At 47.2% G+C, this 24,636-nt stretch overlaps 1 protein-coding gene across 1 annotated transcript; it reads right to left on the reverse strand.

The window, feature by feature from the left end:
* Positions 1-10,633: 10,633 nt before the first annotated feature.
* LOC103625706 (kinesin-like protein KIN-12G) lies at positions 10,634-22,667 on the reverse strand. The gene is made up of 20 exons (XM_023300096.2): positions 22,472-22,667; positions 22,177-22,338; positions 21,997-22,080; positions 21,795-21,914; positions 21,586-21,699; positions 21,283-21,375; positions 21,002-21,091; positions 20,764-20,834; positions 20,569-20,643; positions 20,341-20,428; positions 20,129-20,187; positions 19,962-20,025; positions 19,816-19,884; positions 19,476-19,583; positions 19,166-19,401; positions 18,627-18,696; positions 18,469-18,522; positions 18,270-18,329; positions 18,084-18,163; positions 10,634-12,738 (listed from the first exon to the last, which is right to left on the reverse strand). The coding sequence occupies exons 1-20, from the start codon at positions 22,583-22,585 to the stop codon at positions 10,923-10,925; spliced, it is 3,627 nt and encodes a 1,208-aa protein (XP_023155864.1). The 5' UTR covers positions 22,586-22,667; the 3' UTR covers positions 10,634-10,922.
* Between the last annotated feature and the right edge of the window lie 1,969 nt (positions 22,668-24,636).

The raw sequence follows: 24,636 nt of genomic DNA on the forward strand, positions 1-24,636 counted from the left end.
CACTTAGGCTTGGTGATTCGCGCTCGGAACGACGGGCGGTTGTGCGCCGGTGATGGCGCCGCCGTGGTGGTACAGCAGCCGTCGTCGTCCGGCAGTAGATTTGGGGAAAAAACCACGGCCGTTGGATGTCCTCTGAACGGCCTTGATCTGTGCGGGCGTATCCTTTCGCGTGTGGTAAATCTGGGTCGTCGATCTTGCATCGGACGGGCTCAGGGCTTAGCTGGGTGTGGCACGTTTCTGGGCGTTGATTCAGGATCCAGGGACCCTGGGTGTGTGCGGGCTTGTCTGTGCACCGGGATCTAATCGTGGCCGCAGATAGTCGATCGGGCGGCCACGGTGTGCGGATACCTCTTCGGCCCGATTTTTATGCAGAAAAGCCCCTCCGTTTTTAGTGAATCAACCCGCCGTCCATGCAGCTGTAGGATGAGTCTTGGGAAAATTTATGCCGAGCCCCTGCACTTTCTAATAATAATGGCCTAGTCCAGGAATTAAATAAAACCGAAAAAATTAGATTTAGAAATTGATTTTGAGTATAAAAATAATTGTAAAACTTGGGTAATTCATAGAAAATTCATATTAAGCCCAAATTAATCCGTTCCAATTCCTATAATTTTGTAATATTATTGTCTATCACCTAGTACCACTGTTTTGACATGAAAGTCACATTAAAATTTATATCCTAATTAATCTTATATCAAAACACACAAAACACTAGGAAATTCATAACTCCTTCGTTTTAACTCCGATTTAATTCGTTCAAGTTTCGTTAGTCTCGTAGCAACGCATAGATAATTATTATGCAGTATATTTTTATGTTTGGTGTGATGTTAATTTTATCTATACTATGTTTGTTTGTATTGCTACGACTAGCGCGAGGACACGTGTTATCTGAAAAGCAAGTTGGTAACTGGAATCTCAAGTGCCAGGCAAGTTGTGCCCTTGATCACTTACTTTCCCAGCCATGTTCTTATTAATTTTAATGATCTGCATAGGTTAATTTTGATGGGATCCTTTATGTTACCCCAGTTTTGATTACCTCTATACCTTGTTCACCCCTGAAATATTTTTGGGTAGTACTTGCTATTGCTTTATGTGGATTGGGTATGGAGTTATACTACACATGATTATCCTGTTATTATCTTGTTATTATTACTGTTCATGTTAAGATCATTAAATTAATGGGAACATGGAGCGACCACCCGGGAAAACAGTGCTACCACAAGGGTTTAATGGGACGCCCTTGGCTGATTAACTAGGAAAGCTAGTGGAGGTCTTCCTTACCCGAAAGGGGCAAGGGCAGTAGGGGAGTGGTCAGTGTAGGGAGGTCCTTGGGTTGATTTTGCTGCGATGGCGGTCAGGCAAGAACCCTGCACTGGAGCTTCCTATAAACTGTAGCGGGATTTCTGAAGCTAGTGGAACTTTGTAAAGGCCTCATAGTGTTACCCTGCCTCGCCTCCTCGGTAGAGGTGTATGGGATTGGCCATCTCTTGGCAGATGGGTAACATGACTTGTGGGTAAAGATGCGCAACCTCTGCAGAGTGTAAAACTGGTATACTAGCCGTGCTCACGGTCATGAGCGGCTCGGACCCTCACATGATTAATTTATGGAACTTAAATTTAATTGGACATTTGCATCGCATTTGGGATTATTTTACTATTACTTTTCTTTATTATTATTAAGGTTTGGTATTTACTTACACCTAGTAATTGCTAATAAAATTTTGACCAACTTATAAAAGCAATGCTCAGCCTCAGCCTTTACTTCATTGATCAGCCTTACACTTCATGAACTCCCACCTTTGGTGAGTTCATGCCACATTATTCCCCACAACTTGTTGAGCTATGAACGTATGTGAGCTCACTCTTGCTGTCTCACACCCCCCCACAGGAGAAGAACAGGTGGTTCAGGTGGAGCCAAGTATCGAGGAGTTTGATCTGATCTAGGTGGCGTTTCTCAGTCGACATTGGCGCCGACGATCCTTAGTTCGTTTTATATTTATCTTTATTTTGTAATAAGTCTTCCGCTATGTAATAATTACTCTGATGATTTATGACATTTATCTCTATACACTCTGTTATTATATATGTTGTCTTCTTGGCGCATGTATGAGATGCACCCGGCTTTGTCCTTTAAAACCGGGTGTTACACTCATCTCTTTGATCTTCTCCTTCATCAACTTGAGCCTCGTCCTCATTTTGGGTTGGTGGAGATGCTTGCGTGGAGGAGGATGATTGATCTTGTGCATGTGGAGGCTCTTTAGATTCCTTGGGATACACATCCCCAATGGACATGTTCCTTAGCGCGATGCATGGAGCCTGTTCTTCACCTATCTCATCAAGATCAACTTGCTCTACTTGAGAGCCGTTAGTCTCATCAAACACAACGTCACAAGAAACTTCAACAAGTCCTGAGGACTTGTTAAAGACTCTATATGCCCTTGTGTTTGAGTCATATCCTAGTAAAAAGCCTTCTACAGTTTTAGGAGCAAATTTAGATTTTCTACCTCTCTTAACAAGAATAAAACATTTGCTGCCAAAAACTCTAAATTATGAAATATTTGGCTTTTTACCGGTTAGGAGTTCATAGGATGTCTTCTTGAGGATTCGGTGTAGATATAACCGGTTGATGGCGTAGCAGGCAGTGTTGACCGCCTCGGCCCAAAACCGATCCGGTGTCTTGTACTCATCAAGCATGGTCCTCGCCATGTCCAAAAGAGTTCGATTCTTCCTCTTCACTACACCATTTTGTTGTGGGGTGTAGGGGGAAGAGAACTCATGCTTGATGCCCTCCTCCTCAAGGAAGCCTTCAATTTGAGAGTTCTTGAACTCCGTCCCGTTGTCGCTTCTAATTTTCTTGATCCTTAAGCCGAACTCATTTTGTGCCCGTCTCAAGAATCCCTTTAAGGTCTCTTGGGTATGAGATTTTTCCTACAAAAAGAACACCCAAGTGAAGCGAGAATAATCATCCACAATAACTAGACAATACTTACTCCCGCCGATGCTTATGTAAGCGATCGGGCCGAATAAATCCATGTGTAGGAGCTCTAGTGGCCTGTCACTAGTCATGATGTTCTTGTGTGGATGATGAGTGCCAACTTGCTTCCCGGCTTGGCATGCGCTACAAATCCTGTCTTTCTCAAAATGAACATTTGTTAGTCCTAAAATGTGCTCTCCCTTTAGAAGCTTATGAAGATTCTTCATTCCAACATGGGCTAGTCGGCGGTGCCAGAGCCAACCCAAGTTAGTCTTAGCAATTAAGCAAGTGTCGAGTTCAGCTCTATCAAAATCTACCAAGTATAGCTGACCCTCTAACACTCCCTTAAATGCTATTGAATCATCACTTCTTCTAAAGACAGTGACACCTACATCAGTAAATAGACGGTTGTAGCCCATTTGACATAGTTGCGAAACGGAAAGCAAATTGTAATCTAAAGAATCTACAAGAAAAACATTGGAAATAGTATGGTCAGGTGATATAGCAATTTTACCCAATCCTTTGACCAAACCTTGATTTCCATCCCCGAATGTGATAGCTCGTTGGGGATCTTGGTTTTTCTCATATGAGGAGAACATCTTCTTCTCCCCTGTCATGTGGTTTGTGCACCCGCTGTCGAGTATCCAACTTGAGCCCCCGGATGCATAAACCTACAAAACAATTTTAGTTCTTGATTTTAGGTACCCAAACGGTTTTGGGTCCTTTGGCATTAGAAACAAGAACTTTGGGTACCCAAACACAAGTCTTGGAGCCCTTGTGTTTGCCCCCAACAAACTTGGCAACTACCTTGCCGGATTTGTTAGTTAAAACATATGATGCATCAAAAGTTTTAAAAGAAATGTCATGCTCATTTGATGCACTAGGAGTTTTCTTCTTAGGCAACTTAGCACGGATTGGTTGCCTAGAGCTAGATGTCTCACCCTTATACATAAAAGCATGGTTAGGGCCAGAGTGAGACTTCCTAGAGTGAATTTTCCTAATTTTGCTCTCAGGATAACCGGCAGGGTATAAAATGTAACCCTCGTTATCCTGAGGCATGGGAGCCTTGCCCTTAACAAAATTTGACAATTTTTAGGAGGGGAACTAAGTTTGACATTATCTCCCCTTTGGTAGCCAATGCCATCCTTAATGCCAGGGTGTCTCCCATTATAGAGCATACTTCTAGCAAATTTGAACTTTTCATTTTCTAAGTTATGCTCGGCAATTTTTGCATCTAATATTGCTATATGATCGTTTTGTTGTTTAATCAAAGTCATGTGATCATGAATAGCATTAATATCAACATCTCTACATCTAGTACAAATGGAAACATGCTCAACACTAGATGTAGAGGGTTTGCATGAATTAAGTTCAACGATCTTAGCACGCAAGATATCATTATTATCTCTAAGATCGGAAATTGTAACATTGCAAACACCTAGTTCTTTAGCCTTAGCAATTAAATTTTCATTTTCTACTCTAAGGCTAGCAAGAGAAATGTTTAATTCTTCAATCTTAGCAAGCAAATCATCATTATCATTTCTAAGATTGGGAATTGAAACATTACAAACATGTGAGTCAACCTTAGCATTTAAACTAGCATTTTCATTTCTAAGGTTGGTAATAGTATCATGGCAAGTACTTAGCTCACTAGATAATTTCTCACATTTTTCTACCTCTAGAGCATAAGCATTTTTAACCTTAACATGCTTTTTATTTTCCTTGATTAGGAAGTCCTCTTGGGAGTCCAAGAGGTCATCCTTTTCATGGATGGCACTAATTAGCTCATTTAGTTTTTCCTTTTGTTCCATGTTAAGGTTGGCAAAAAGAACGCGCAAGTTATCCTCCTCATTGCTAGCATCATCCTCATCACTAGAGGTTTCATATTTAGTGGAGGATCTTGATTTTACCTTCTTCCTTTTGCCGTCCTTTGCCATGAGGCACTTGTGGCCGACGTTTGGGAAGAGGAGTCCCTTGGTGACGGCGATGTTGGCGGTGTCCTCGTCGGAGGAGGAGTCGGTGGAGCTCTCGTCGGAGTCCCACTCGCGGCACGCGTGGGCATCGCCGCCCCTCTTCTTGTGGTACCTCTTCTTTTCTTTCCTCTTTCCCTTCTTGTCGTTATCCCTGTCACTGTCACTTGATAATGGACATTTAGCGATAAAGTGACCGGGCTTACCACACTTGTAGCAAACCTTCTTGGAACGGGATTTGTAATCCTTCCCCTTCCGTTGCTTGAGGATTTGGCGAAAGCTTTTGATGATTAAAGCCATCTCCTCATTGTCGAGCTTGGAGGCGTCAATTGGTTGTCTACTCGGTGTAGACTCCTCCTTCTTCTCCTCCGTCGCCTTAAATGCCACCGGTTGTGCTTCGGACGTGGAGGGTTCATCAAGCTCGTTGATCTTCTTGGAGCCCTTGATCATACATTCAAAGCTCACAAAATTCCCGATAACTTCCTCGGGGGTCATTTGAGTATATCTAGGATTACCACGAATTAATTGAACTTGAGTGGGGTTAAGGAAAATGAGTGATCTAAGAATAACCTTAACCACCTCGTGGTCATCCCACTTCTTGCTCCCGAGGTTGCGCACTTGGTTCACCAAAGTCTTGAGCCGGTTGTACATGTCTTGTGGCTCTTCCCCTTGGCGAAGTCGAAAGCGACCGATCTCCCCCTCAATCGTTTCCCGCTTGGTGATCTTTGTTAGTTCATCACCCTCGTGCGCGGTCTTGAGGAGGTCCCAAATTTCCTTTGCATTCTTCAACCCTTGCACCTTGTTGTATTCCTCTCTATTTAGAGAGGCCAAGAGTATGGTTGTGGCTTGGGAGTTGAAGTGCTCGATTTGGGCCACCTCGTCCTCATCATAATCCTCATCCCCTACGGATGGTACCTGTGCTCCAAACTCAACAACATTCCATATACTTTTGTGGAGTGAGGTTAGATGAAATTTCATTAAATCACTCCACCTAGCATAATCTTCACCGTCAAAGGTTGGCGGTTTGCCTAATGGAACGGAAAGTAATGGAGTATGTCTAGATGTACGAGGATAGTGTAAGGGGATCTTACTAAACTTCTTACGCTCTTGGCGTTTAGAAGTTACGGAGGGCGCATCGGAGCCGGAGGTCGATGTTGATGAAGTGTTGGTCTCGTAGTAGACCACTTTCCTCATCCTCTTGTGCTTGTCCCCACTCCGATGTGGCTTGTGAGAGGAAGATCTCTCCTTCTTCTCTTTGTGGTGAGAAGAAGATTTCTTCTCCTTCCCTTTGTTGGAGGAGCTCTTCTTCTTCTCCTTCCTCTTGGTGCGGGACTCTTCCGATGAAGTGCTCCCGTGGCTTGTAGTGGGCTTTTCGCCGGTCTCCATCTCCTTCTTGGCGTGATCTCCCGACATCACTTCGAGCGGTTAGGCTCTAATGAAGCACCGCCTCTGATACCAATTGATAGTCGCCTAGAGGGGGGGTGAATAGGGCGAAACTGAAATTTACAAATATAAACACAACTACAAGTCGGGTTAGCGTTAGAAATATAAACGAGTCCACGAGAGAGGGTGAAAAACAAATCGCAACCAAATGGAGAGTGTGACACGGGATTTGTTTTACCGAGGTTCGGTTCTCGCAAACCTACTCCCCGTTGAGGAGGCCACAAAGGCCGGGTCTCTTTCAACCCTTCCCTCTCTCAAACGATCCCACGGATCGAGTGAGCTTTCTCTTCTTAATCACTTGGAACACAAAGTTCCCACAAGGACCACCACAAGTTTGGTGTCTCTTGCCTCAATTACAAGTGAGTTTGATCGCAATGAAAGAATCAAGAAAGAAGAAAGCAATCCAAGCGCAAGAGCTCGAAAGAACACAAGCAAATCTCTCTCTAGTCACTAGAGCGTTGTGTGGAATTTGGAGAGGATTTGATCTCTTTGGTGTGTCTAGAATTGAATGCTAGAGCTCTTGTAAGTAGTTGGGAAGTGGAAAACTTGGATGACTTGAATGTGGGGTGGTTGGGGGTATTTATAGCCCCAACCACCAAACTAGCCGTTTGGTGAGGCTGTCTGTTCGATGGCGCACCGGACAGTCCGGTGCACACCGGACATGTCCGGTGCGACAGCCACGTCACCAAAAGCCGTTGGGGTCGACCGTTGGAGCTCTGTCTTCTGGGCCTGCCTTGATGTCCGGTGGCGTACCGGACATGAACTGTAGATTGTCCGGTGCGCCAGCATGGGCGTGCCTGACCTCTGCGCGCGCTGCGCGCGCATTAAATGCGTCGCAGGTAGCCGTTGGCGCCGAAATAGCCGTTGCCCCGCTGTTACACCGGACAGTCCGGTGAATTATAGCGGAGTGGCCGAAGTGAATTCCCGAGGCTGGCGAGTTCCGGAGGCCGCTCTTCCTTGGAGCACCGGACATGTCCGGTGTACACCGGACAGTCCGGTGAATTATAGCGGAGTGGCCTCTGTAAATTCCCGAAGGTGACGAGTTTGAAGTTTGAGTCCTCTGGTGCACCGGACAGTCCGGTGGCACACCGGACAGTCCGGTGCGCCAGACCAGAGGAGCCTTCGGTTGACCCTTTGCTCTTTTGTCGAACCCAATACTTGGTCTTTTTATTGGCTAAGTGTGAACCTTTTGCACCTGTATAATTTATACACTAGAGCAAACTAGTTAGTCCAATATTTGTGTTGGGCAATTCAACCACCAAAATTATTTAGGAACTAGGTGTAAGCCTAATTCCCTTTCACGTTCCATCTTGCGCCAACCCATCTGGGCAAGGGCACGCAGCGACAAAATTCACTGGTCGGCTCGGTTGAGGGTCCCCCGGGGTCCGAAACGCCGACACATATATTGTATAAGTGCTAGAAACAGAGAAAAGAAGAAAACAAAAGAAATGCAAAAGACTTGGCTTGGTACAACCGTAGTCCAGCTCGGCTTGGCACACCGGACTTGGCTTGGTGCAGCAGACAGTGTCCGGTGCGCCAGGCCAGCCTTCGGTGAATAGGCCACTCTCGGGAAAAATCAATGGCGTATGACTATAATTCACCGGACCGTCCGGTGAGCCAATGGTCGCCAGCGCAACGGCCGGCCGCGCAAATCGCGGGCGACGCGTGGCCCGCGCCAACTGTCGGCAGGGGGCACCGGACTGTCCGATGCGCCAACTGGCCTGGAGGTGCAACGGTCATCTGCGCCAGAAAAGGAAGGAGATCTGCACCGGACCGTCTACAATGACTGTCCTGTAGCGCACCAGACTGTCTGGTGCGCCACTCGACAGAAGGCAAGGATAGCCTTCCTTGTTGATCTTCAACGGCTCCTAGCTGCCTTAGGGCTATAAAAGGGACCCCTAGGCGCATGGAGGAGTCACCCAAGCTTACAAGAAACATTCAAAGACTCCAAGACTCCAACTTCGCGCATTTGATTCTTTGAGATAGTGACTTGAGCTCCATTTGAGTTGTGAACTCTGTGCGTTGTGTCTTGAGCTCAAGTTGTGACTTGTGTGCGTGATTGTGCCTTGGATTTGAGTCTTGTGTGTGTTGCTCTTCCTGTACATCTTTTGTGATCATCATTGTAAGGGCGAGAGGCTCCAGGTTGTGAAGATTCCTCGCAAATGGAAGAAAGACAAAGAAAGGAAAAACCGCGGTATTCAAGTTGATCATCGGATCACTTGAAAGGGGTTGAGTGCAACCCTCGTCCATTGGGACGCCACAACGTGGAAGTAGGCAAGTATTACTTGGCCGAACCACGGGATAAAAATCATGTGTCTCTTGTGTGCTTTCTCTTTGATTATCTGTGTCCACAAGAACTAGCTTCAAGCTACTTAGCCGTTCTAAATCAAGTTTTGTGGCTATTAGTGTTGAATTTTACAGGATCACCTATTCACCCCTCTCTAGGTGCTCTCACTTGGCTTCTACTAATAATAAATACCTGACAAACTAAAAGCAACTGCTTTGACCGTAACCACACATAAAGCTAGTCCACCTCAGCCAAACAGGACATTTGCTGAGTACGTTGATGTGTACTCACCCATGCTTTCACAAAACACCAGGTTGCCTTTGGTGCAATCTATGCTCAGGTAAAGAAGAAGGCGTCGAGGCGGATCTCTAGGAGTTCCAGGACTTCGACGAGTTCGAGGATTAGGCTAGCGACCTCCCCCAGTCAGCTGTCTGTGGTGGGTTTATTTATGTTGGGCTACGTTTCGATTTTATGTACTTTGATTTATATTATGTAAATGACTTTAGTCTTTAATATCATTATTTATTCTTTATTGTTATTCGAAGCATTGCGCTATGATGAGTCATTTATGTAATCGCTATGTACGTGAATTTCTGATCCTGGCACGCACATGGTTCGCATTCGGTTTACCTTCAAAACTGGGTGTGACATAAATGGTATCAAAGCCTTGCTGATTATAGGGCCGCTATCCTAGAGTAGCACTGGCCGTTTTTAGGACTTATTGATTTTTACTTCACCTCATCCTTGATTCTGCTTCAAAATATTAGTCACCTCGACTAATTCTATGTTGTCCTCCTATATGCCCCCTTGCCAAAAGTAATTTTATTCTAGTATGATCTATATTTCTCTCAAACTATTAGATCGGATCTCACTCTTGTGCTTGCGACATCTTTGTAGATGCCCCCTGACCATAACCTTCTTGTCCTTTTGGGGTTCTCTCCTCTTTCGTCATTAAGTTGCTACCGTTTGGCAATCTTTATTCCCTTGGTATTGACATGTTGCATCTTTTGGATTCTTCCATACCCTTACCCCTTAATTCAAACACTTAACCCTGAAAACTCGGTTGCCTATTTTTACATTTCAGTTTATGTTTTCATGATCTTCCTGTCTTTTGAGATCCCTTCCTATTTTGTTGTTAAGTCATTACCTTTCAACATTTTCTATTCCCCTGGTCTTAGTATGCTCATGTCCTTGGAGTCTTGCATACTCTCATATTTTTATGTATGCTTATCTTTCATACCCCAATGACTGTTCAAGACATTTCAGTTAACACATCCTTGACCACCCTTGTTTCTTGACGATCCATGAGCGGTTATTTTATTTTTGCACATCCATGGTAACCTTGTTGTTTCCTTATAACTTCCTTCGGTAATGAATTTTTACTTCAACTCTTCTGTTGGAACCCTACCTATCTTACCCTTGATTGTTTTCCCCACCTTGCCATTTCGCGTGTCTTACCTTAATTCTACCCTTTGTCATATTTTTTATTGATATCATCCTTACCTTTGTCATCTCTACATATCACCTTGTTGCTTATTGTATACCTTCCCTGTAAAATTTTCCCTCCTATTGGTTTCTCTTATTTTATTGGTTCATTTAGTTACCTGTTTTGTGCAAAGTACTATGGGATAGGACTTGCTTGAGACATCATAGATCTCAAGTCTTCTTTCCAAATGATTAGCATAACACTCAAAGGTTTTGGTTTGAACTAGGCAGTTTCAAGACCATTTCCTTCTGACTATATTAACTATTATCGAAACTACATGTCCATGTGGCAATTGGGTTAATCAAATAGCAAGTTTTCTTTGTCAAGCAAAGCTGAATTTTTCATGGTTTGGTGCAGGGATGGAAGCTGAAAGTTGTGTGGTGCTCCTGATGCACTGAATGTTTGGAAGATCATCTTCCCTACTTGATTTATATGCAAAAACTGAAAATTCTGTTTCCAAATCGAATATGTCATTTTTACCGTGCAAGTAGATTAATTTTCATGCTCTTAATAGAAAACGACATGTCTTACAACTTTTGGTGGGTCTACAGATTGCTCTCACTAGCCCAAGGAACCAAGCAAAATATGTACTTGACTTTATGCCATTGTATCCACACGTTTTCAAACTGAAGTCTGTAGTCTGTACTACTATTACATCTTATTCAGAGCCGTTATCCTAAATGACCCATCTCAGAAAATAACAGTTGTTGGTTTGTACAGCCAGCCCTAGATATGCCAGAGCCTCAAACTAGCTGCGTATGTTCACTGATTAGCTTGGTTGTCGACAAGCAAAAGCTGTTTAGCTTCATCGACATAAATCCGGACGGCTTCAAGGTCTGTTGCCACCTTTTCAACAACGGGCAGCATGGGTTCATCCAGACTGCAATCTGTTAAGCATCTTCTATCTTGCAGAAGCTCACCCAGCTCCCGCATCGCTTGGTTTAGCTTCGACTGAAGTTCATCCGACTCCCTGTCCCTGGCTTGATACTGCAAGGACTCATTACACATCTTGATCTCTTCCTCCTTCAAACTGACTTGAAAAACACAGTCCTGGTACTCAACCAGCGAGGCCTCCATGTCCTTTGCCCTACCCTCCCAAATCTCTGTGAACGTACTGTCAAGGACAAACCTCTCGATGTCACTTTCCAGCATGGAGAACCAGGAGTCCTCTATTTCTGCTTCAAGGACTGCAATCTCACAATCAATATAATCACATTTATTGATGTTCTTTATTTCCTTTTGCACCATAAAGAACTGTTCGCGGGCCTTCTGTAGTTCACACCGAAGCTTCATCCAATCCTCATCGGATTTCAGCGGCGCGGTTGCCTTGCCATAGTTCTTGGGTTTATGCATTGGTGCAGTGGAAGTATCCAAGTTATCAATAGCAAACAGGACCTTTTCTTCCTCCTTTCTTTGAGCTCCATACGCGCCAAGTTTCACTTTAAGGCCATCAATTTTGCTTCTCAACTCAGTTTCAGATTCACGTGCTCTTCTTCTTGCGGCAGATAGTTCATTTTTGCGAGTTTGGAGATGATTGAACCGTTCTTTCTTCTGATTCATTGATTCAAAGCTGGCATCCAACCTGGACTCTGCAGGACTTTTGGTCTTCAAAACCATGTTCCAACATGATGCTGCAGGCAAGAAATACTTGCCTTCAAAAGCAATTATCTTCTCCTGTGATTCTGACAGCACAGACTTAAGGACAGTGATGTCTTCCTGAAGACGCTGTGCGCCTAGATACTGAAGCTCAATTCTTGAATAAAGTTCTGTGGCCTTACCACTAGCCATTTCTAGTAGCTTAAAATATTTTACTGCATCCTGAGTAGACACAACCTTATCTTGGACAAGCTCCAGCTTACTCCGAACAATCTGCAGCACATCTTTCAAAGCTACAATTATGGAGTCATGAACATGTTTCACTTCAGGATTCTCAGCTGCTTCACTCATTTCAGCATCTTTCTCGCCCAATAAAATATCTTTTACAGCTTCAGAGTCGCTTTGCTCTAAAATCTTCCGTTTGAATACATCTCTTTCCTGCATAGTTTTCTCATGCAAACCCATAAGTCCTTCATTTTCCTCATCCATCTCCTCCAGCTGAAGACACAATTCAACGGATGTAACTCTTGAGAAATTGTCCTCATTTGTGCATTTTTCATCTACTATCTTAGGCTCTTCTTCCACATTGGATGAGTTATGTGCATGCAAATCTGATGTTGCTGCTGGTTGGGCATTGAGCAGATCTTCGTTCACAGGGTTTCCATCTTGGTTTGCCTCGACATTGACAAAAGCGTGTTGATAGAGCTCAATCAATCTCTTGTTATCCTCAATCAAAACCTTAAGCTGCATTCTCAATTCTTCATTATCTTTGGCCAAACCAATCACAGTTTCATGAGCTTCTGCTTCCCGTTGACTTGCAGAAGCTATCGCGTCAACCAAAGTCTTAAATTCCATCTGAGCATCAGACAAGTTATGTAAATCTGCCTCTCCTTGATCCTGGAGCTGGGCAGGCTTGGATTCTTTATCTGTGTTATCATGTTTCTTTGTAAGCTCCAACTCTGTGGTCAACTCATTTACATGCCTGCACATTGTTTGATATATCAGGTAATGGCATCAGAACAATTTCCATGTTATTTGAGGCCATATGGTGTTGAATTATTGTGTTTGTATCCGTGTAAATGGGACTTAGTGTTAGACTAACCCGTCTAGGGTTTGGGGTCTTCCCCGTGTAATGTCCATCTCACCCCTCTGTAATGGGCCTGGCCCAGTTTACTCAGCCTATTAATATATCGCCCAACCCCGTTAGGGTTTAGGGGTTCACATTCCAACATGGTATCAGCCTAGGTTTAGGGTTTTTTTTCCTGCAACCGCTGCAGCCGCTGGGAGCTCTCCTCCCCTGCAGCCGCCACCCCTACAGCCGCCGGCCCCCAGCCAGCCAGACGCCGGCCCCCAGCCAGCCGCCAGCCCCCATCCCGCCGGCCCATCTCCCTCAAACGCCCGCGCCGCCAGCAGGCCCGGCATCCCCTGCCTGCCGCGCCGCCGCGCGCCGTGCTCCCCCAGGCGCGCCGCCGTCCGCGCCTCCAGCCGTCAGGGCCGCGCGCCGGCCGGACCCGACGCCCCCCCAGCCGCCGCGCCGGCCGGACCCTCCAGCCGCCGCGTCAGGAAGCCGCCCAGCCTGGGCCGCGCGCCAGGAAGCCGCCCAGCCAGGGCCGCGCGCCAGGAAGCCGCCCAGCCAGGGCCGCGCGCCGTCCGCGCTCCGGCCGGACCGTCGGTCCTGCAACCGCCGCGCTAGGAAGCCGCCCAAGGCCGACCTCGCCGATCCCGCGCGCCCGGCCGCCTCTGGCCCGCGCCCAGTCGCGACTCCGCGCCTTCTCCCTCTGCTCCCACCGGACCGCGCACCTGCGCCGTCTCCTCCAGCCGCCGGTGCCGCGCGCGGCTTGTGTCCTTCCGCGCCAGCGCCGCCGGATCCGCCCCGGCTCGCTTCTTCCCCTTCTCTGTCGGCCGGCGTCCAGCCGGCCTCCTCCCCTCGCTCCCGTCATCCGCTGGTCCCCAGCCGCCCTTCTCTCTGCCGCGAGCACTCCCCGCTGCGGCCTCCTCTTCACTTGCCGTTAGACGCTGTCGGCCCCAACTCCTAGCCAAGCCGCCCGACTCGATCCTTCTGGCAGCGTGCGCCCTTCTGGACGGCCCTCCTCACTTCTCGTGCCGCTGCGCTTCCCCTACCAGTGTTTTCCCCACACCGATTCCATGACGTCACCCCCGCTGTACATGAGCTTTACCTCGCCCGTCGCTCCTGTGACTGTGCGTGCCCTCCTCCACAACGGCCAGCTCATCCGGGGCATGTTCGTGTCCCTCGATCCAGTCTGGAACCCTATTCTCCGGGACTGCGTTGAGATCCACCCTCAGGCGGGCCGCCACGTGCCTGGACCGCTTGTCTTCCCATGTGCTGCGATCGCCTCCCTAGCGATTGAGCCCGTGTCATCTCCCTCCCCACCTAGCGCCTCTATCGGGGCACCTTCTTTAGCCTTCTCCGCTCACACCGTACCTTCGCCACCAACACCTCCCCCTCCCACCACCGATTGGGTGGTTGACTCCGGGGCCTCCTTCCACACTACCCCCACAACTAGTTCGTTACTCCACTCCCATCCACCACACCCCTCACATCCTTCCTCCATAGTCGTTGGGAACGGTTCCACCCTCCCGGTCACCTCAGTAGGTGCATCGGTTCTTCCAGGACCATTCTGCCTTAACGACGTCCTTGTTGCTCCTGGACTGACTCATCCCCTCCTCTCGGTTCGTCGCTTCACTAGTGACAACCAGTGCTCTATGGAGTTCGACCCCTGGGGTCTCACCATACGCCACCTTCCCACACATGCTGTGCTCGCTCGCTGTGACAGCTCCGGCCCCCTCTATTCCCTTCACTTGCCCACCACTCCCCACACCGGAGTAGCCTCATCTCCTGCCCTTACTACTACCACCACATCATATGCTCTTGCTACTACCACCACCTCCTCCGCCATTTGGCACCGTCGCCTTGGGCACCCTGGACCTGACGTCATGTCCCAGCTTGCCGGCCACTCTGACATATCCTATACTCGGGGCTCTTCTACGCACCTCTGTCATGCTTGTCAGCTTGGCCGTCACTCCCGTCTTCCTTTTTCCACCTCCACGTCCAGGGCTGTTCAGGCCTTTGATCTTGTCCACTGTGATCTCTGGACGTCTCCTGTCCTTAGCCTCTCCGGCTACAAATACTACCTGGTCATTCTGGACGACTACTCTCATTTCCTTTGGACTTTCCCCCTTCGGCTGAAGTCCGACACGTTCACCACCCTCACTCACTTCTTCGCCTGGGTATCCACCCAGTTCCGGCGCCCGGTTCGTGCCCTGCAGTGCGACAATGGCCGCGAGTTCGACAACAACGCCTCCCGTTCATTCTTCCTCACTCACGGCGTCCAGCTGCGTCTCTCGTGCCCCTACACCTCTGCTCAGAACGGCCGGGCCGAGCGCATGATCCGCACCACCACCAACATGATCCGCTGCCTTCTCTTTCAGGCGTCTCTCCCTGCAACCTACTGGGCTGAGGCCCTTCATACCGCCACGCATCTCCTCAACCGTCTTCCCTCGAAGGCGGTGAGCCACCCTACACCTCACTTCGCCCTGTACGGCACAACCCCTTCCTACGACCACCTGCGCGTGTTTGGCTGTGCCTGCTACCCTAACACTTCCGCTACCGCCCCTAACAAGCTCTCTCCTCGCTCCACTCGCTGCCTCTTCCTCGGCTACTCCCCTGACCACAAGGGGTATCGGTGTCTGGACCTCACCTCCCACCGCATCATCATCTCTCGTCACGTTGTCTTCGACAAAGATGTGTTTCCTCTTGCAGGCTCCACCACACCCACCGATCTCGACTCACTCCTCGAGTTCGATCCGGTTCCCCCCCCACCCCCGGCGCCACGCCTTGCGCTGTTACCTGCTCCTCGTGCAGCCACGACGCCACCGCTCGCGCCCATCCCAGCGCCACGTGCGGCGCCGTCGACCCCGCCTGCGCCTCGCGCGGCCACGACGATCATGCCTGCGTCATGCGCGGCCCCCTCGATCCTGCCTGCGCCACGCGCGGCCCCGTCGACCCCGCCTGCGCCACGCGCGGCCCCGTCGACCACGCCTGCGCCACGCGCGGCCCCGCCTACGCCACGCGCGGCCCCGTCGACCCCGGCTCGCTTCGCCAACCCCACGCTCGTCTACCACCGCCGCGGCCACGCCACTACCTCGGCGCCCCCCGACTCAGGCCCGTCGACGAGCGCGGCCCGCTTCGCCGACCCTGCCGTCGTCTATCACCGCCGCGAGCCGGCCACTACCGCCGCTCTCGACGTTCCGGCAGTTCGCTCCGAGTCGTCCGTATACCACCCAGTCGCCATCCACCGCGACCCCGGGCACGTCCACCCAATGGTGACTCGGCGCGCCGCTAGCGTTCTTCGCCCCGTCGACCGGCTGATCCTGGCTGCTGCTACATCCAGCACTCCACCCGACGCTTCCCCGGTGCCCTCCTCCGTTCGCACTGCCCTCGCCGACCCACATTGGCGTCGTGCTATGGAGGAGGAGTACGCGGCCCTCTTGGCCAACCACACCTGGGACCTGGTGCCACGTCCACCAGGCACCAACGTGGTCACCGGCAAGTGGCTCTTTCGCCACAAGCTGACCTCGGACGGCTCCCTCGACCGCTACAAGGCCCGTTGGGTCCTTCGGGGCTTCACCCAGCGCCCCGGAGTGGACTACGACGAGACCTTCAGCCCCGTCGTCAAGTTCGCCACTGTTCGCGCCGTCCTCTCCCTCGCCCTCTCCCGCGACTGGGCGATCCATCAGCTCGACGTCAAGAATGCCTTCCTCCATGGCACTCTGATGGAGACTGTCTACTGTAGTCAGCCCACCGGCTTCGTCGACGCTGACCGTCCGGATCTGGTCTGCCGGCTGAATCGGTCCCTGTACGGCCTCAAGCAGGCACCACGGGCCTGGTACAGTCGCTTCGCCTCCTACCTGGCCTCCATCGGCTTCGTCGAGGCCAAGTCGGACACGTCCCTGTTCATCTACCGGCGCGGCGACGACACCGTCTACCTCCTGCTCTACGTCGACGACATTGTGCTCACGGCATCCACCGCCGACCTCCTACACCGCACGATTGTCGCCCTCCAGCGGGAGTTCGCGATGAAGGACCTGGGGCCCCTACACCACTTCCTCGGCATCACCGCCGAGCGCCGGCCTCAGGGTCTCTTCCTCCACCAGCGCCAGTACGCCATCGACATCCTGGAGCGGGCTGGCATGTTTGACTGCAAGCCCTGCTCCACGCCTGTCGACACTCAGGCGAAACTATCTGAGGACGACGGGCCTCCGGTCGCCGACGCGACGTCCTACCGGAGCCTGACCGGCGCGCTCCAGTACCTCACCTTCTCCAGGCCCGACATCGCATACGCCGTCCAGCAGGTGTGCCTGCATATGCACACTCCGCGGGAGCCCCATCTCACCGCGCTCAAGCGGATTCTGCGCTACCTCCGCGGCTCCCTCGACTACGGCCTCCTTCTCCGTCCATCCCCGACGTCGGAGCTCGTGGTCTACACCGACGCTGACTGGGCTGGCTGTCCCGACACGCGCCGGTCCACCTCCGGTTACGCCGTGTTCCTGGGCGCCAACCTCATCTCTTGGGCCGCCAAGCGACAGCCCGTCGTCTCTCGCTCCAGCGCTGAGGCCGAGTACCGTGCCGTGGCCAACGGTGTGGCAGAGGCCTCCTGGCTGCGCCAGCTCCTCTACGAGCTCCACAGTCCCCTCCAGCGCGCCACCCTCGTCTACTGCGACAACGTCAGCGCGGTCTACCTCTCCACCAACCCCGTACAACATCAGCGCACGAAGCACGTGGAGATCGACCTGCACTTCGTTCGCGAGCGTGTCGCTGCCGGTGACGTTCGTGTTCTCAGCGTCCCCACCACGCTGCAGTTCGCCGACATCTTCACCAAGGGGTTACCATCGAGTGTATTTTTAGACTTTCGATCCAGTCTCAACATCTGTACAGGATAGAGTTGTGACTGCGGGGGGGTGTTAGACTAACCCGTCTAGGGTTTGGGGTCTTCCCCGTGTAATGTCCATCTCACCCCTCTGTAATGGGCCTGGCCCAGTTTACTCAGCCTATTAATATATCACCCAACCCCCGTTAGGGTTTAGGGGTTCACATTCCAACACTTAGCCCAGCTCATACTCTATTAATATATGTACACATGCCTACTCTGATTTAGGGTCAGGGTTTCCATTCTCAGCCTCCACCATAGAATATCATTAGCCATCTCTTAAAGCATAAATTTCTCAATAGACTATGGAAGAAGGAAACATATTGAGTAGTAGTAAATTCCCTAGTAACGGCATGCCAAGGTAGGACAAAATGTATACCTCTCAAGATTCTCTTTTGCTTCAAGGCAGAATGTCAATTTTTTACGCAACAACTCAATTTCTCTCTCGTTTTGAATAGCCTGCAGTGACAAAATTATAAACTGGAGCCACAAATGAATAAACATAATTATATAAACAAATGTATAATCAGAGTTGTTTACGTCACAATGATATGCTTACACTAACCTGCAAACGAAGAAACTCTTTTTCCTCATCACTGGGTGGCTCCTCGAATAATGAGAGGGCCTGCATAATTTTTCGTAAATATAAGTCAAGGTAAGCATGTATAATTCCATGAAGTAAATATAACCAGTTTTTGTTTTTGCATATAGTTAGGAATTGGCGTCCTTAATTCAGATTTTTTTTCATATAATTATAAACAAACCTTGGTAACAGGTCCCTTCTCATGCATAAGCTTCCAGTCAAGAGCCTCAAGCAGCTGCAAATCAAATTATTAAGTAAGCTCACTACTTCAATAAAGTAACATATTCACATCATTAGAGTCTGCCCCAAACAGGATCCAGATGACTTAGAAATACAGACCCTATCTTGTAAAACAATGATTTGCTCATGCATCATTTCTCGTTCATCTTCATCAACAAATGACTGCAACCTGATTTTTTTAAGTAACAATAAAAAACCGTTAAAATTTCAATTAAACTCCAAGCAGATAAACTAGAACACAAACCAACAAGTTTATTTCAGACAATAAAATATTCAATAATCAGTTACTACTTGCCATCAGTCACATACAAAAATAATGAGTCGTATTCACTTCATAAAATATTCAACGAAGTAGAAGTGACTGGTAAGGTTAACAGCACAATGAAAATAACTGGAATTTGGGAAATGGCTATATAGTTGGAATAAGAAACCCTAACTCTAACTAGGGTTGGGACTGATATATATATCAATAGATGTTGGGCCTGGCTCATTACATAAGGGTGTGACAGTAATTACAAAGGGGCTAACACAAACAATAATCTATTCAAGAATCAGTTATTATTCGCCAACGGTCACACAAGAAAAAAATGAGTCCACAACCATTTAAAGAGCACCATAATATAGACAGCAATGCTAACCTTCGTAAGTCTTCCTTTAGTTGTAGATTCTCCATTGCAAATTTTGTAATTTCTGGATTACGATCTAATTGACACTGCAAAACTTCTAACTCCTTTACAAGGTTTTCCTTCTCTTGCAGAAGATGTGCTTCAACAGATAATTTCCCTGAAGCAACCTGCTCCAATATTTTGATCCGTTCTTCGCAAAACTTAAGCCTCATCTTGAAACTTCTTACCTCTTCTGTTTTTTGAGCTTCCTGTGGAGAAACAGAAAATTAAAATTAGCAAACACATGACTATCAGTGATGCAAAATCATAAAGAACTACAGACCAGCTGTTCAGCAATCTGATTTGCATCTATCATTGCCTTCAACTGTGCTGCTTCCTTCTCCTGTTCCCTCTTAAAAGCAGCGACAAGGGCAGCATCACAATCTTTCCTCTGAACACGAGGTACCGGCAAAATAGTGTAAGTAGCTAGCCTGCAAGCACATCAAGTTCTACAAGCAAGAACAACTATGTATACCTGAGTAGCTATTTTATCAAAAGTAAGTGGAGTGAACATGTCAAATTATATGATAGATTACACATTACAAATGTTTATTCAATATAATATTTGGGCAATGGCCTCCAATATACAGTAAATGCCAGATAAAGTATAAACTCATATATACTTTAAGCTTCTGGATCTGTAGTAAGCGCATGCTAAGAACATCACCAGAAGCATCCTCGTTAATTATAGCCTACAAAAAGTAATAGTCAGCTGATGCTTGCACAAAAAAAATGGTGGTATGCTAATCAAAGTGTGCAGGTTACTTACATTGTTCCTTATGTATTTAGCTCGTTGTGCGAATTTCAATGTGCTTAATGTCTCAGCAGCACAACTGGATAGAAAACAAGAAATATCAAATGTCTAACTTTCAAAATGGAATGGAAGTTTCAAAATAAAAATGCAGTTAACTAGAACAATCATGGTTAGGAGTCTACCAGCTGGATGGGCTTATGTTTGCAATTATGGTCGTTTTTGAATTTCCTCCAAGGGAATCCTGGAAAGCAGAGAAAAGGAATAACTCAGTCTTTAATCAGAAACGGTCAAACGGAAATGTAAACTCACATCTTAAACCTTTATAATCATATATAGCTCCCTAGATGCTTACTTACAACATGAGCAACTTTACTGCATCAGTGGTCTATATTACCTGAAGGAGGAATGTTAATTTTGAATCTCTGTACGGAACATGCTGTGACTTTTTGTTTGACACAGCAATTAGGTTCGTAATGACAAGTCTGCAAGAATGTCATTGACCAAAATAATTACAAAAATGTGTAATGCTGTGACATGAATCTAACTCAGCAAGCTAAGTTTATAACAAATTTCTAAAGGTTTTTCCACAATTTGGGGTATATAATAGCAGAAATCAACTAACCCCAAAGTTGAGAGTGATTTGTTGATGTTGGTAGCTTCCTTCAATCGCTCCCCTTTAGCACCTGAGCTCTTTTGCCTGCAAGGCAGAAGTCATGCATTCTCAATAGGAGAGTGAAAGAGATTGAAAATTGGTGACACTGAAAATCTATTATAGTCATAGTAAATTATTATATGCAATGTTACTTATGCAAATTACCTCTCTGAGCCTGCAAGGTCAACAAGGTTGAGTCGAGAAAAGCGGTGGTAGTTGATACCTTTTGACTCCCACTGAATAATTAATTTCAAGAGCAAGTAAGGCCAATATGTATGTGCCATAACCAACAACAACAAGATCGTGCATATGATGCCACTATGACAACTTGAAATTAGAGACCCCAGAATGAGCATCTTATTACAAACCAGTAGCAGATCTGGAGAAATTTTGTTTCATGTACCTTACTTTTTATAAGGCACGTGAAAACACTATGAGAGCGGCTACTTGCATGGTTCATATTGGTGGCTGCTACCTTCCGGTTTGCTGCTCCCTGAAAATAAATGAAGAATGCATATTAAGGTCCCAGTCATGTACTGAACCTTAAACTTAGGTACCAAACAGTTGTGCAAACTTGATTAGATTTGAACGGGTAAAAGGGATTCAAGTTTCCAACAATCCCAACTACAGAGACAAACCTCAGCATAATGCAAAAATAAAAATGAAATTATTCTCTCAATCAACCTCAATAAGTTGTTGCAGAGCTTCTCGAGCATTGGAGATTTCATGTTCCGTCAAACTCTCAACATGGACACCCTTTCTGGAATCCTCCCTTATCTGAGAGAATGAAACTAGAGCTAATCAGCTCATGGCCTGAACTCTGAATAATGTATATCTCGAAATATAAACATTTGCTAACAGCACATAAAAAAGACGCAATAAAGAAAAATCAGGGACCATTAAATGAATAGGAGGTATGAGCCTAGGCATAAGACATGCAAAATCAATAAAGATCTGTATAACCACAACAGAATCCGCATGAATTACCTGCAAGTTTACAGAATTGGGGTTGAGGAGATCCAGAATCTGCTCATTATAAATCTCCAGAAAAGAGCATTTACATGTAAACCTGAGCGTTTCATCTATTCTTAATTCCTTTTCCTGCAAACCGTAGTGAATACATTTAGCTAAGAACAATAACATGTCATGTCAGTCAAAATTAGGCATACAGAAAGTAACAGATCTTCGAGCCTTGCCTTTTGGATCCTTGCAAAGAGGTGATCAAATACTCGAGGCGCCATACCACAATTCACACTGTTCCTCGGTGTTACGTTTTCTATGTCACCAAGCATCGTATGTGTTTTTCCACTTCCAGCCTAGCAGAAGCAGGTAAGCGTTGAAAATGAAAGGTAAACACAGAATTAAAACTTGAGCAGGAACCAGAGAGTGCAGTTTTACCTGCCCGTAAGCAAACATGCAGCTGTTATAGCCAGCTATACAGTTCTCCACCATGGGCACCCCAGCAACTTTGAACATATCCTCCTGAGAAGTTAATTAATCAGCACGAAAAATAATTCAGCAGATGCAACGAGGGACGAATACTAAACTGAGAAACCGAGAGCAGCAAGCTAAGAGCACCTGCGAGACATGTTCGTCCGCGACGAGATCGAAAGTGAAGCGGGACTCGGGATTTCCAGTCCATGCAAGGCACTGGCCCTTGCTACTATCCTGCCTGACGCACCGCTTCTGCCCCTGAAGCGATATCTCACTGCCGCTCAGGGGTCGGATACGGATCACAACCTGCACATTGGAGCAGTTAAGCGACCCGCGTGAGGAGTGACCCGAGCGAGCTAGACTATAGAACTCCCGCTAGGGAAGGACTGAAGGAGAAACGATGGCCGGAGGCAGCTCGCATCGAGGCGGCGGATATAACCTGCACATTGTTGTCCTTCCAGAAGGAAGGATCCTCCTGGAGCTCAAAGCGCGCGGTAGAGGGGGCGCAGTCGCCATCGCCGAGCTCGTCGTCGACGCCGTCCAGATGCATCATGTTAGTACGACGGAGAGAGTTGCGTGAGGAGCTGAGAGCGAAGAGGAGGTATGCGAGCTCAGAGCCTCAGACACATTGTTGTACTTCTCCAAGGAAGGATGGGTTTTTTATATCCATCTTCTTACTGTAGCGATGTTTGGTTTGATGTCTACCGTGTTATATTTTATCTATTTTTTCTATTTAAAATTAGTTTTTCAATTCGTACTACTAACATTAATCGAAGTATGACACAGTTAATCAAAAACTAAACATATTCTTAGACTTTTTTTTTCTCATTACTACTCTTTAGTTTTCTCCTCCACAACCGTACTTGCTATCTGCAACCCCTTCCACGTCCTTTCCGTCTAACCTTAAGCAAAGTACTTGCTAGGTTGTTATGACTTACTGTGATTTTAATTTGACTGTACCTTCGATCTCTATAATATTTTATCTTTATAAATTATAGCTATAGAAAATATGGTTATAGAGCAAGCTAAACAAGCTGCAAACTTCCGTCTCTAGTCGAGCAACGCAGCCAAAGGGATCGAACCCGTCACCTCGAACACAACACAGAGACGATACATCATCACACTACATGAAATTTATCGATAATAAAAATAAAACATCTTTAATTGATATGTGTATCCACTATTTTCTACTCCCTCTTTCCCAAAATACTACTTGTTTTAGCACTTGATTTTAATGTCTATATTTAAATAGATGGTGATAAATATAAACACATATATAAACCAAATATATCAAGTATTATATGAATTCACTAATTAACTAAAATAAATTTTAATTTGGAACAGATGGAGCATAATTCAAATGGATTACTACACACATATTTAAGAACACATGTACTATTATGCATCGTAATTACAATATTGTAGTCTTTTATCAATAACATATTGAATTTATATTTTGTAGCAATTTTGAATTAAATAAAGTAATTATGAAATGTGGTAAAAAATCTAAAAATTGGCATGGAGTCATATTATAATTGTAAAAGCTTAGGATAAAAATATTATAACATTACACAAAAGTTGATAGATATTGTCGTGGTTTCGGAAACCGGTGACAATAAGATTTGTGGCGGGGCATGCTAGCGTGGACTCACTCCGAATGGAGAATCGTTGGAACTCGAACGTAGGAATTAAGACCGAGGGTTTATACTGGTTCGGGCTCAAGCCCTAGTCCAGTGTAGCGTTTATCGTAGTATTGCCTTAGAGCGTGTTACAACTGGTGCGTGTGTGGGAAGAAGGAGGACCTGCCCTTTTATAGCTCAAGCTAGGGTAGGACCATACATAAGAGATTTGTTCTCTACTCGTAAGAGGACGATCTGTTGTCTCGGATTGACGTGTCGTGGTCCATAGGATCGTGCGTAGCCGTACTCCTGGTATGGCGTATTGTCCCGCTCATTCGTCATACGGGTCCCTGTAGCGAGTCCACCTCTAATGTCTTCGTAGTAGTGCACAACGGGTCCCGCGGGTCAGTCTCATGGTATGGTCGTGTGTAGCGCGGCTTCGCATGTCGTCACGATCCCTTGTCACTTGTCGGCGTGTGTAGGCATACACCCGATATGGTGTATTTATTCCGTCCTTTCCGGTACGCGGGTCATTGTAGAAACTCGGGTGCTGAGGTCCCCCATGACCGAGGTTGACTGGCCCCTTTAGGCAGTGGGGATAATCTCGAGATCGTACGCAGGGCATACAATCGTGTTGATAGCGACCTCTCGACGTTCCTTCGGTGTGTCGCAAGTATGCCCAGACGTGGCCTAGGAATGACGCGTCTTGTCCTTGCTAATGCGGGTCGATAGTACTAGACTGGGACCTTCGCCACACTGAGTTGCTCGGTCAGGGGTTGGTCGATCGTTCTGCCTCATCGAGTTGCTTGATTAGGGGTTGGTCGGTCGCTCCGCCTCGCTGGGTTGCTCGACGGGGACCTGGTCAGGGCGCTCCACCTGGTCAGTCGCTCCACCTTCTAACATGTTCAACAATAGAAAGTGGGTACTCATGAACACATATCATCAATGCGAGTTCTTTCCTAGAAACACCTTGATCAAACACATA

The sequence above is a fragment of the Zea mays genome, chromosome 5 (assembly GCF_902167145.1).
Source record: "Zea mays cultivar B73 chromosome 5, Zm-B73-REFERENCE-NAM-5.0, whole genome shotgun sequence".
NCBI classification, from domain to species: domain Eukaryota; kingdom Viridiplantae; phylum Streptophyta; class Magnoliopsida; order Poales; family Poaceae; genus Zea; species Zea mays.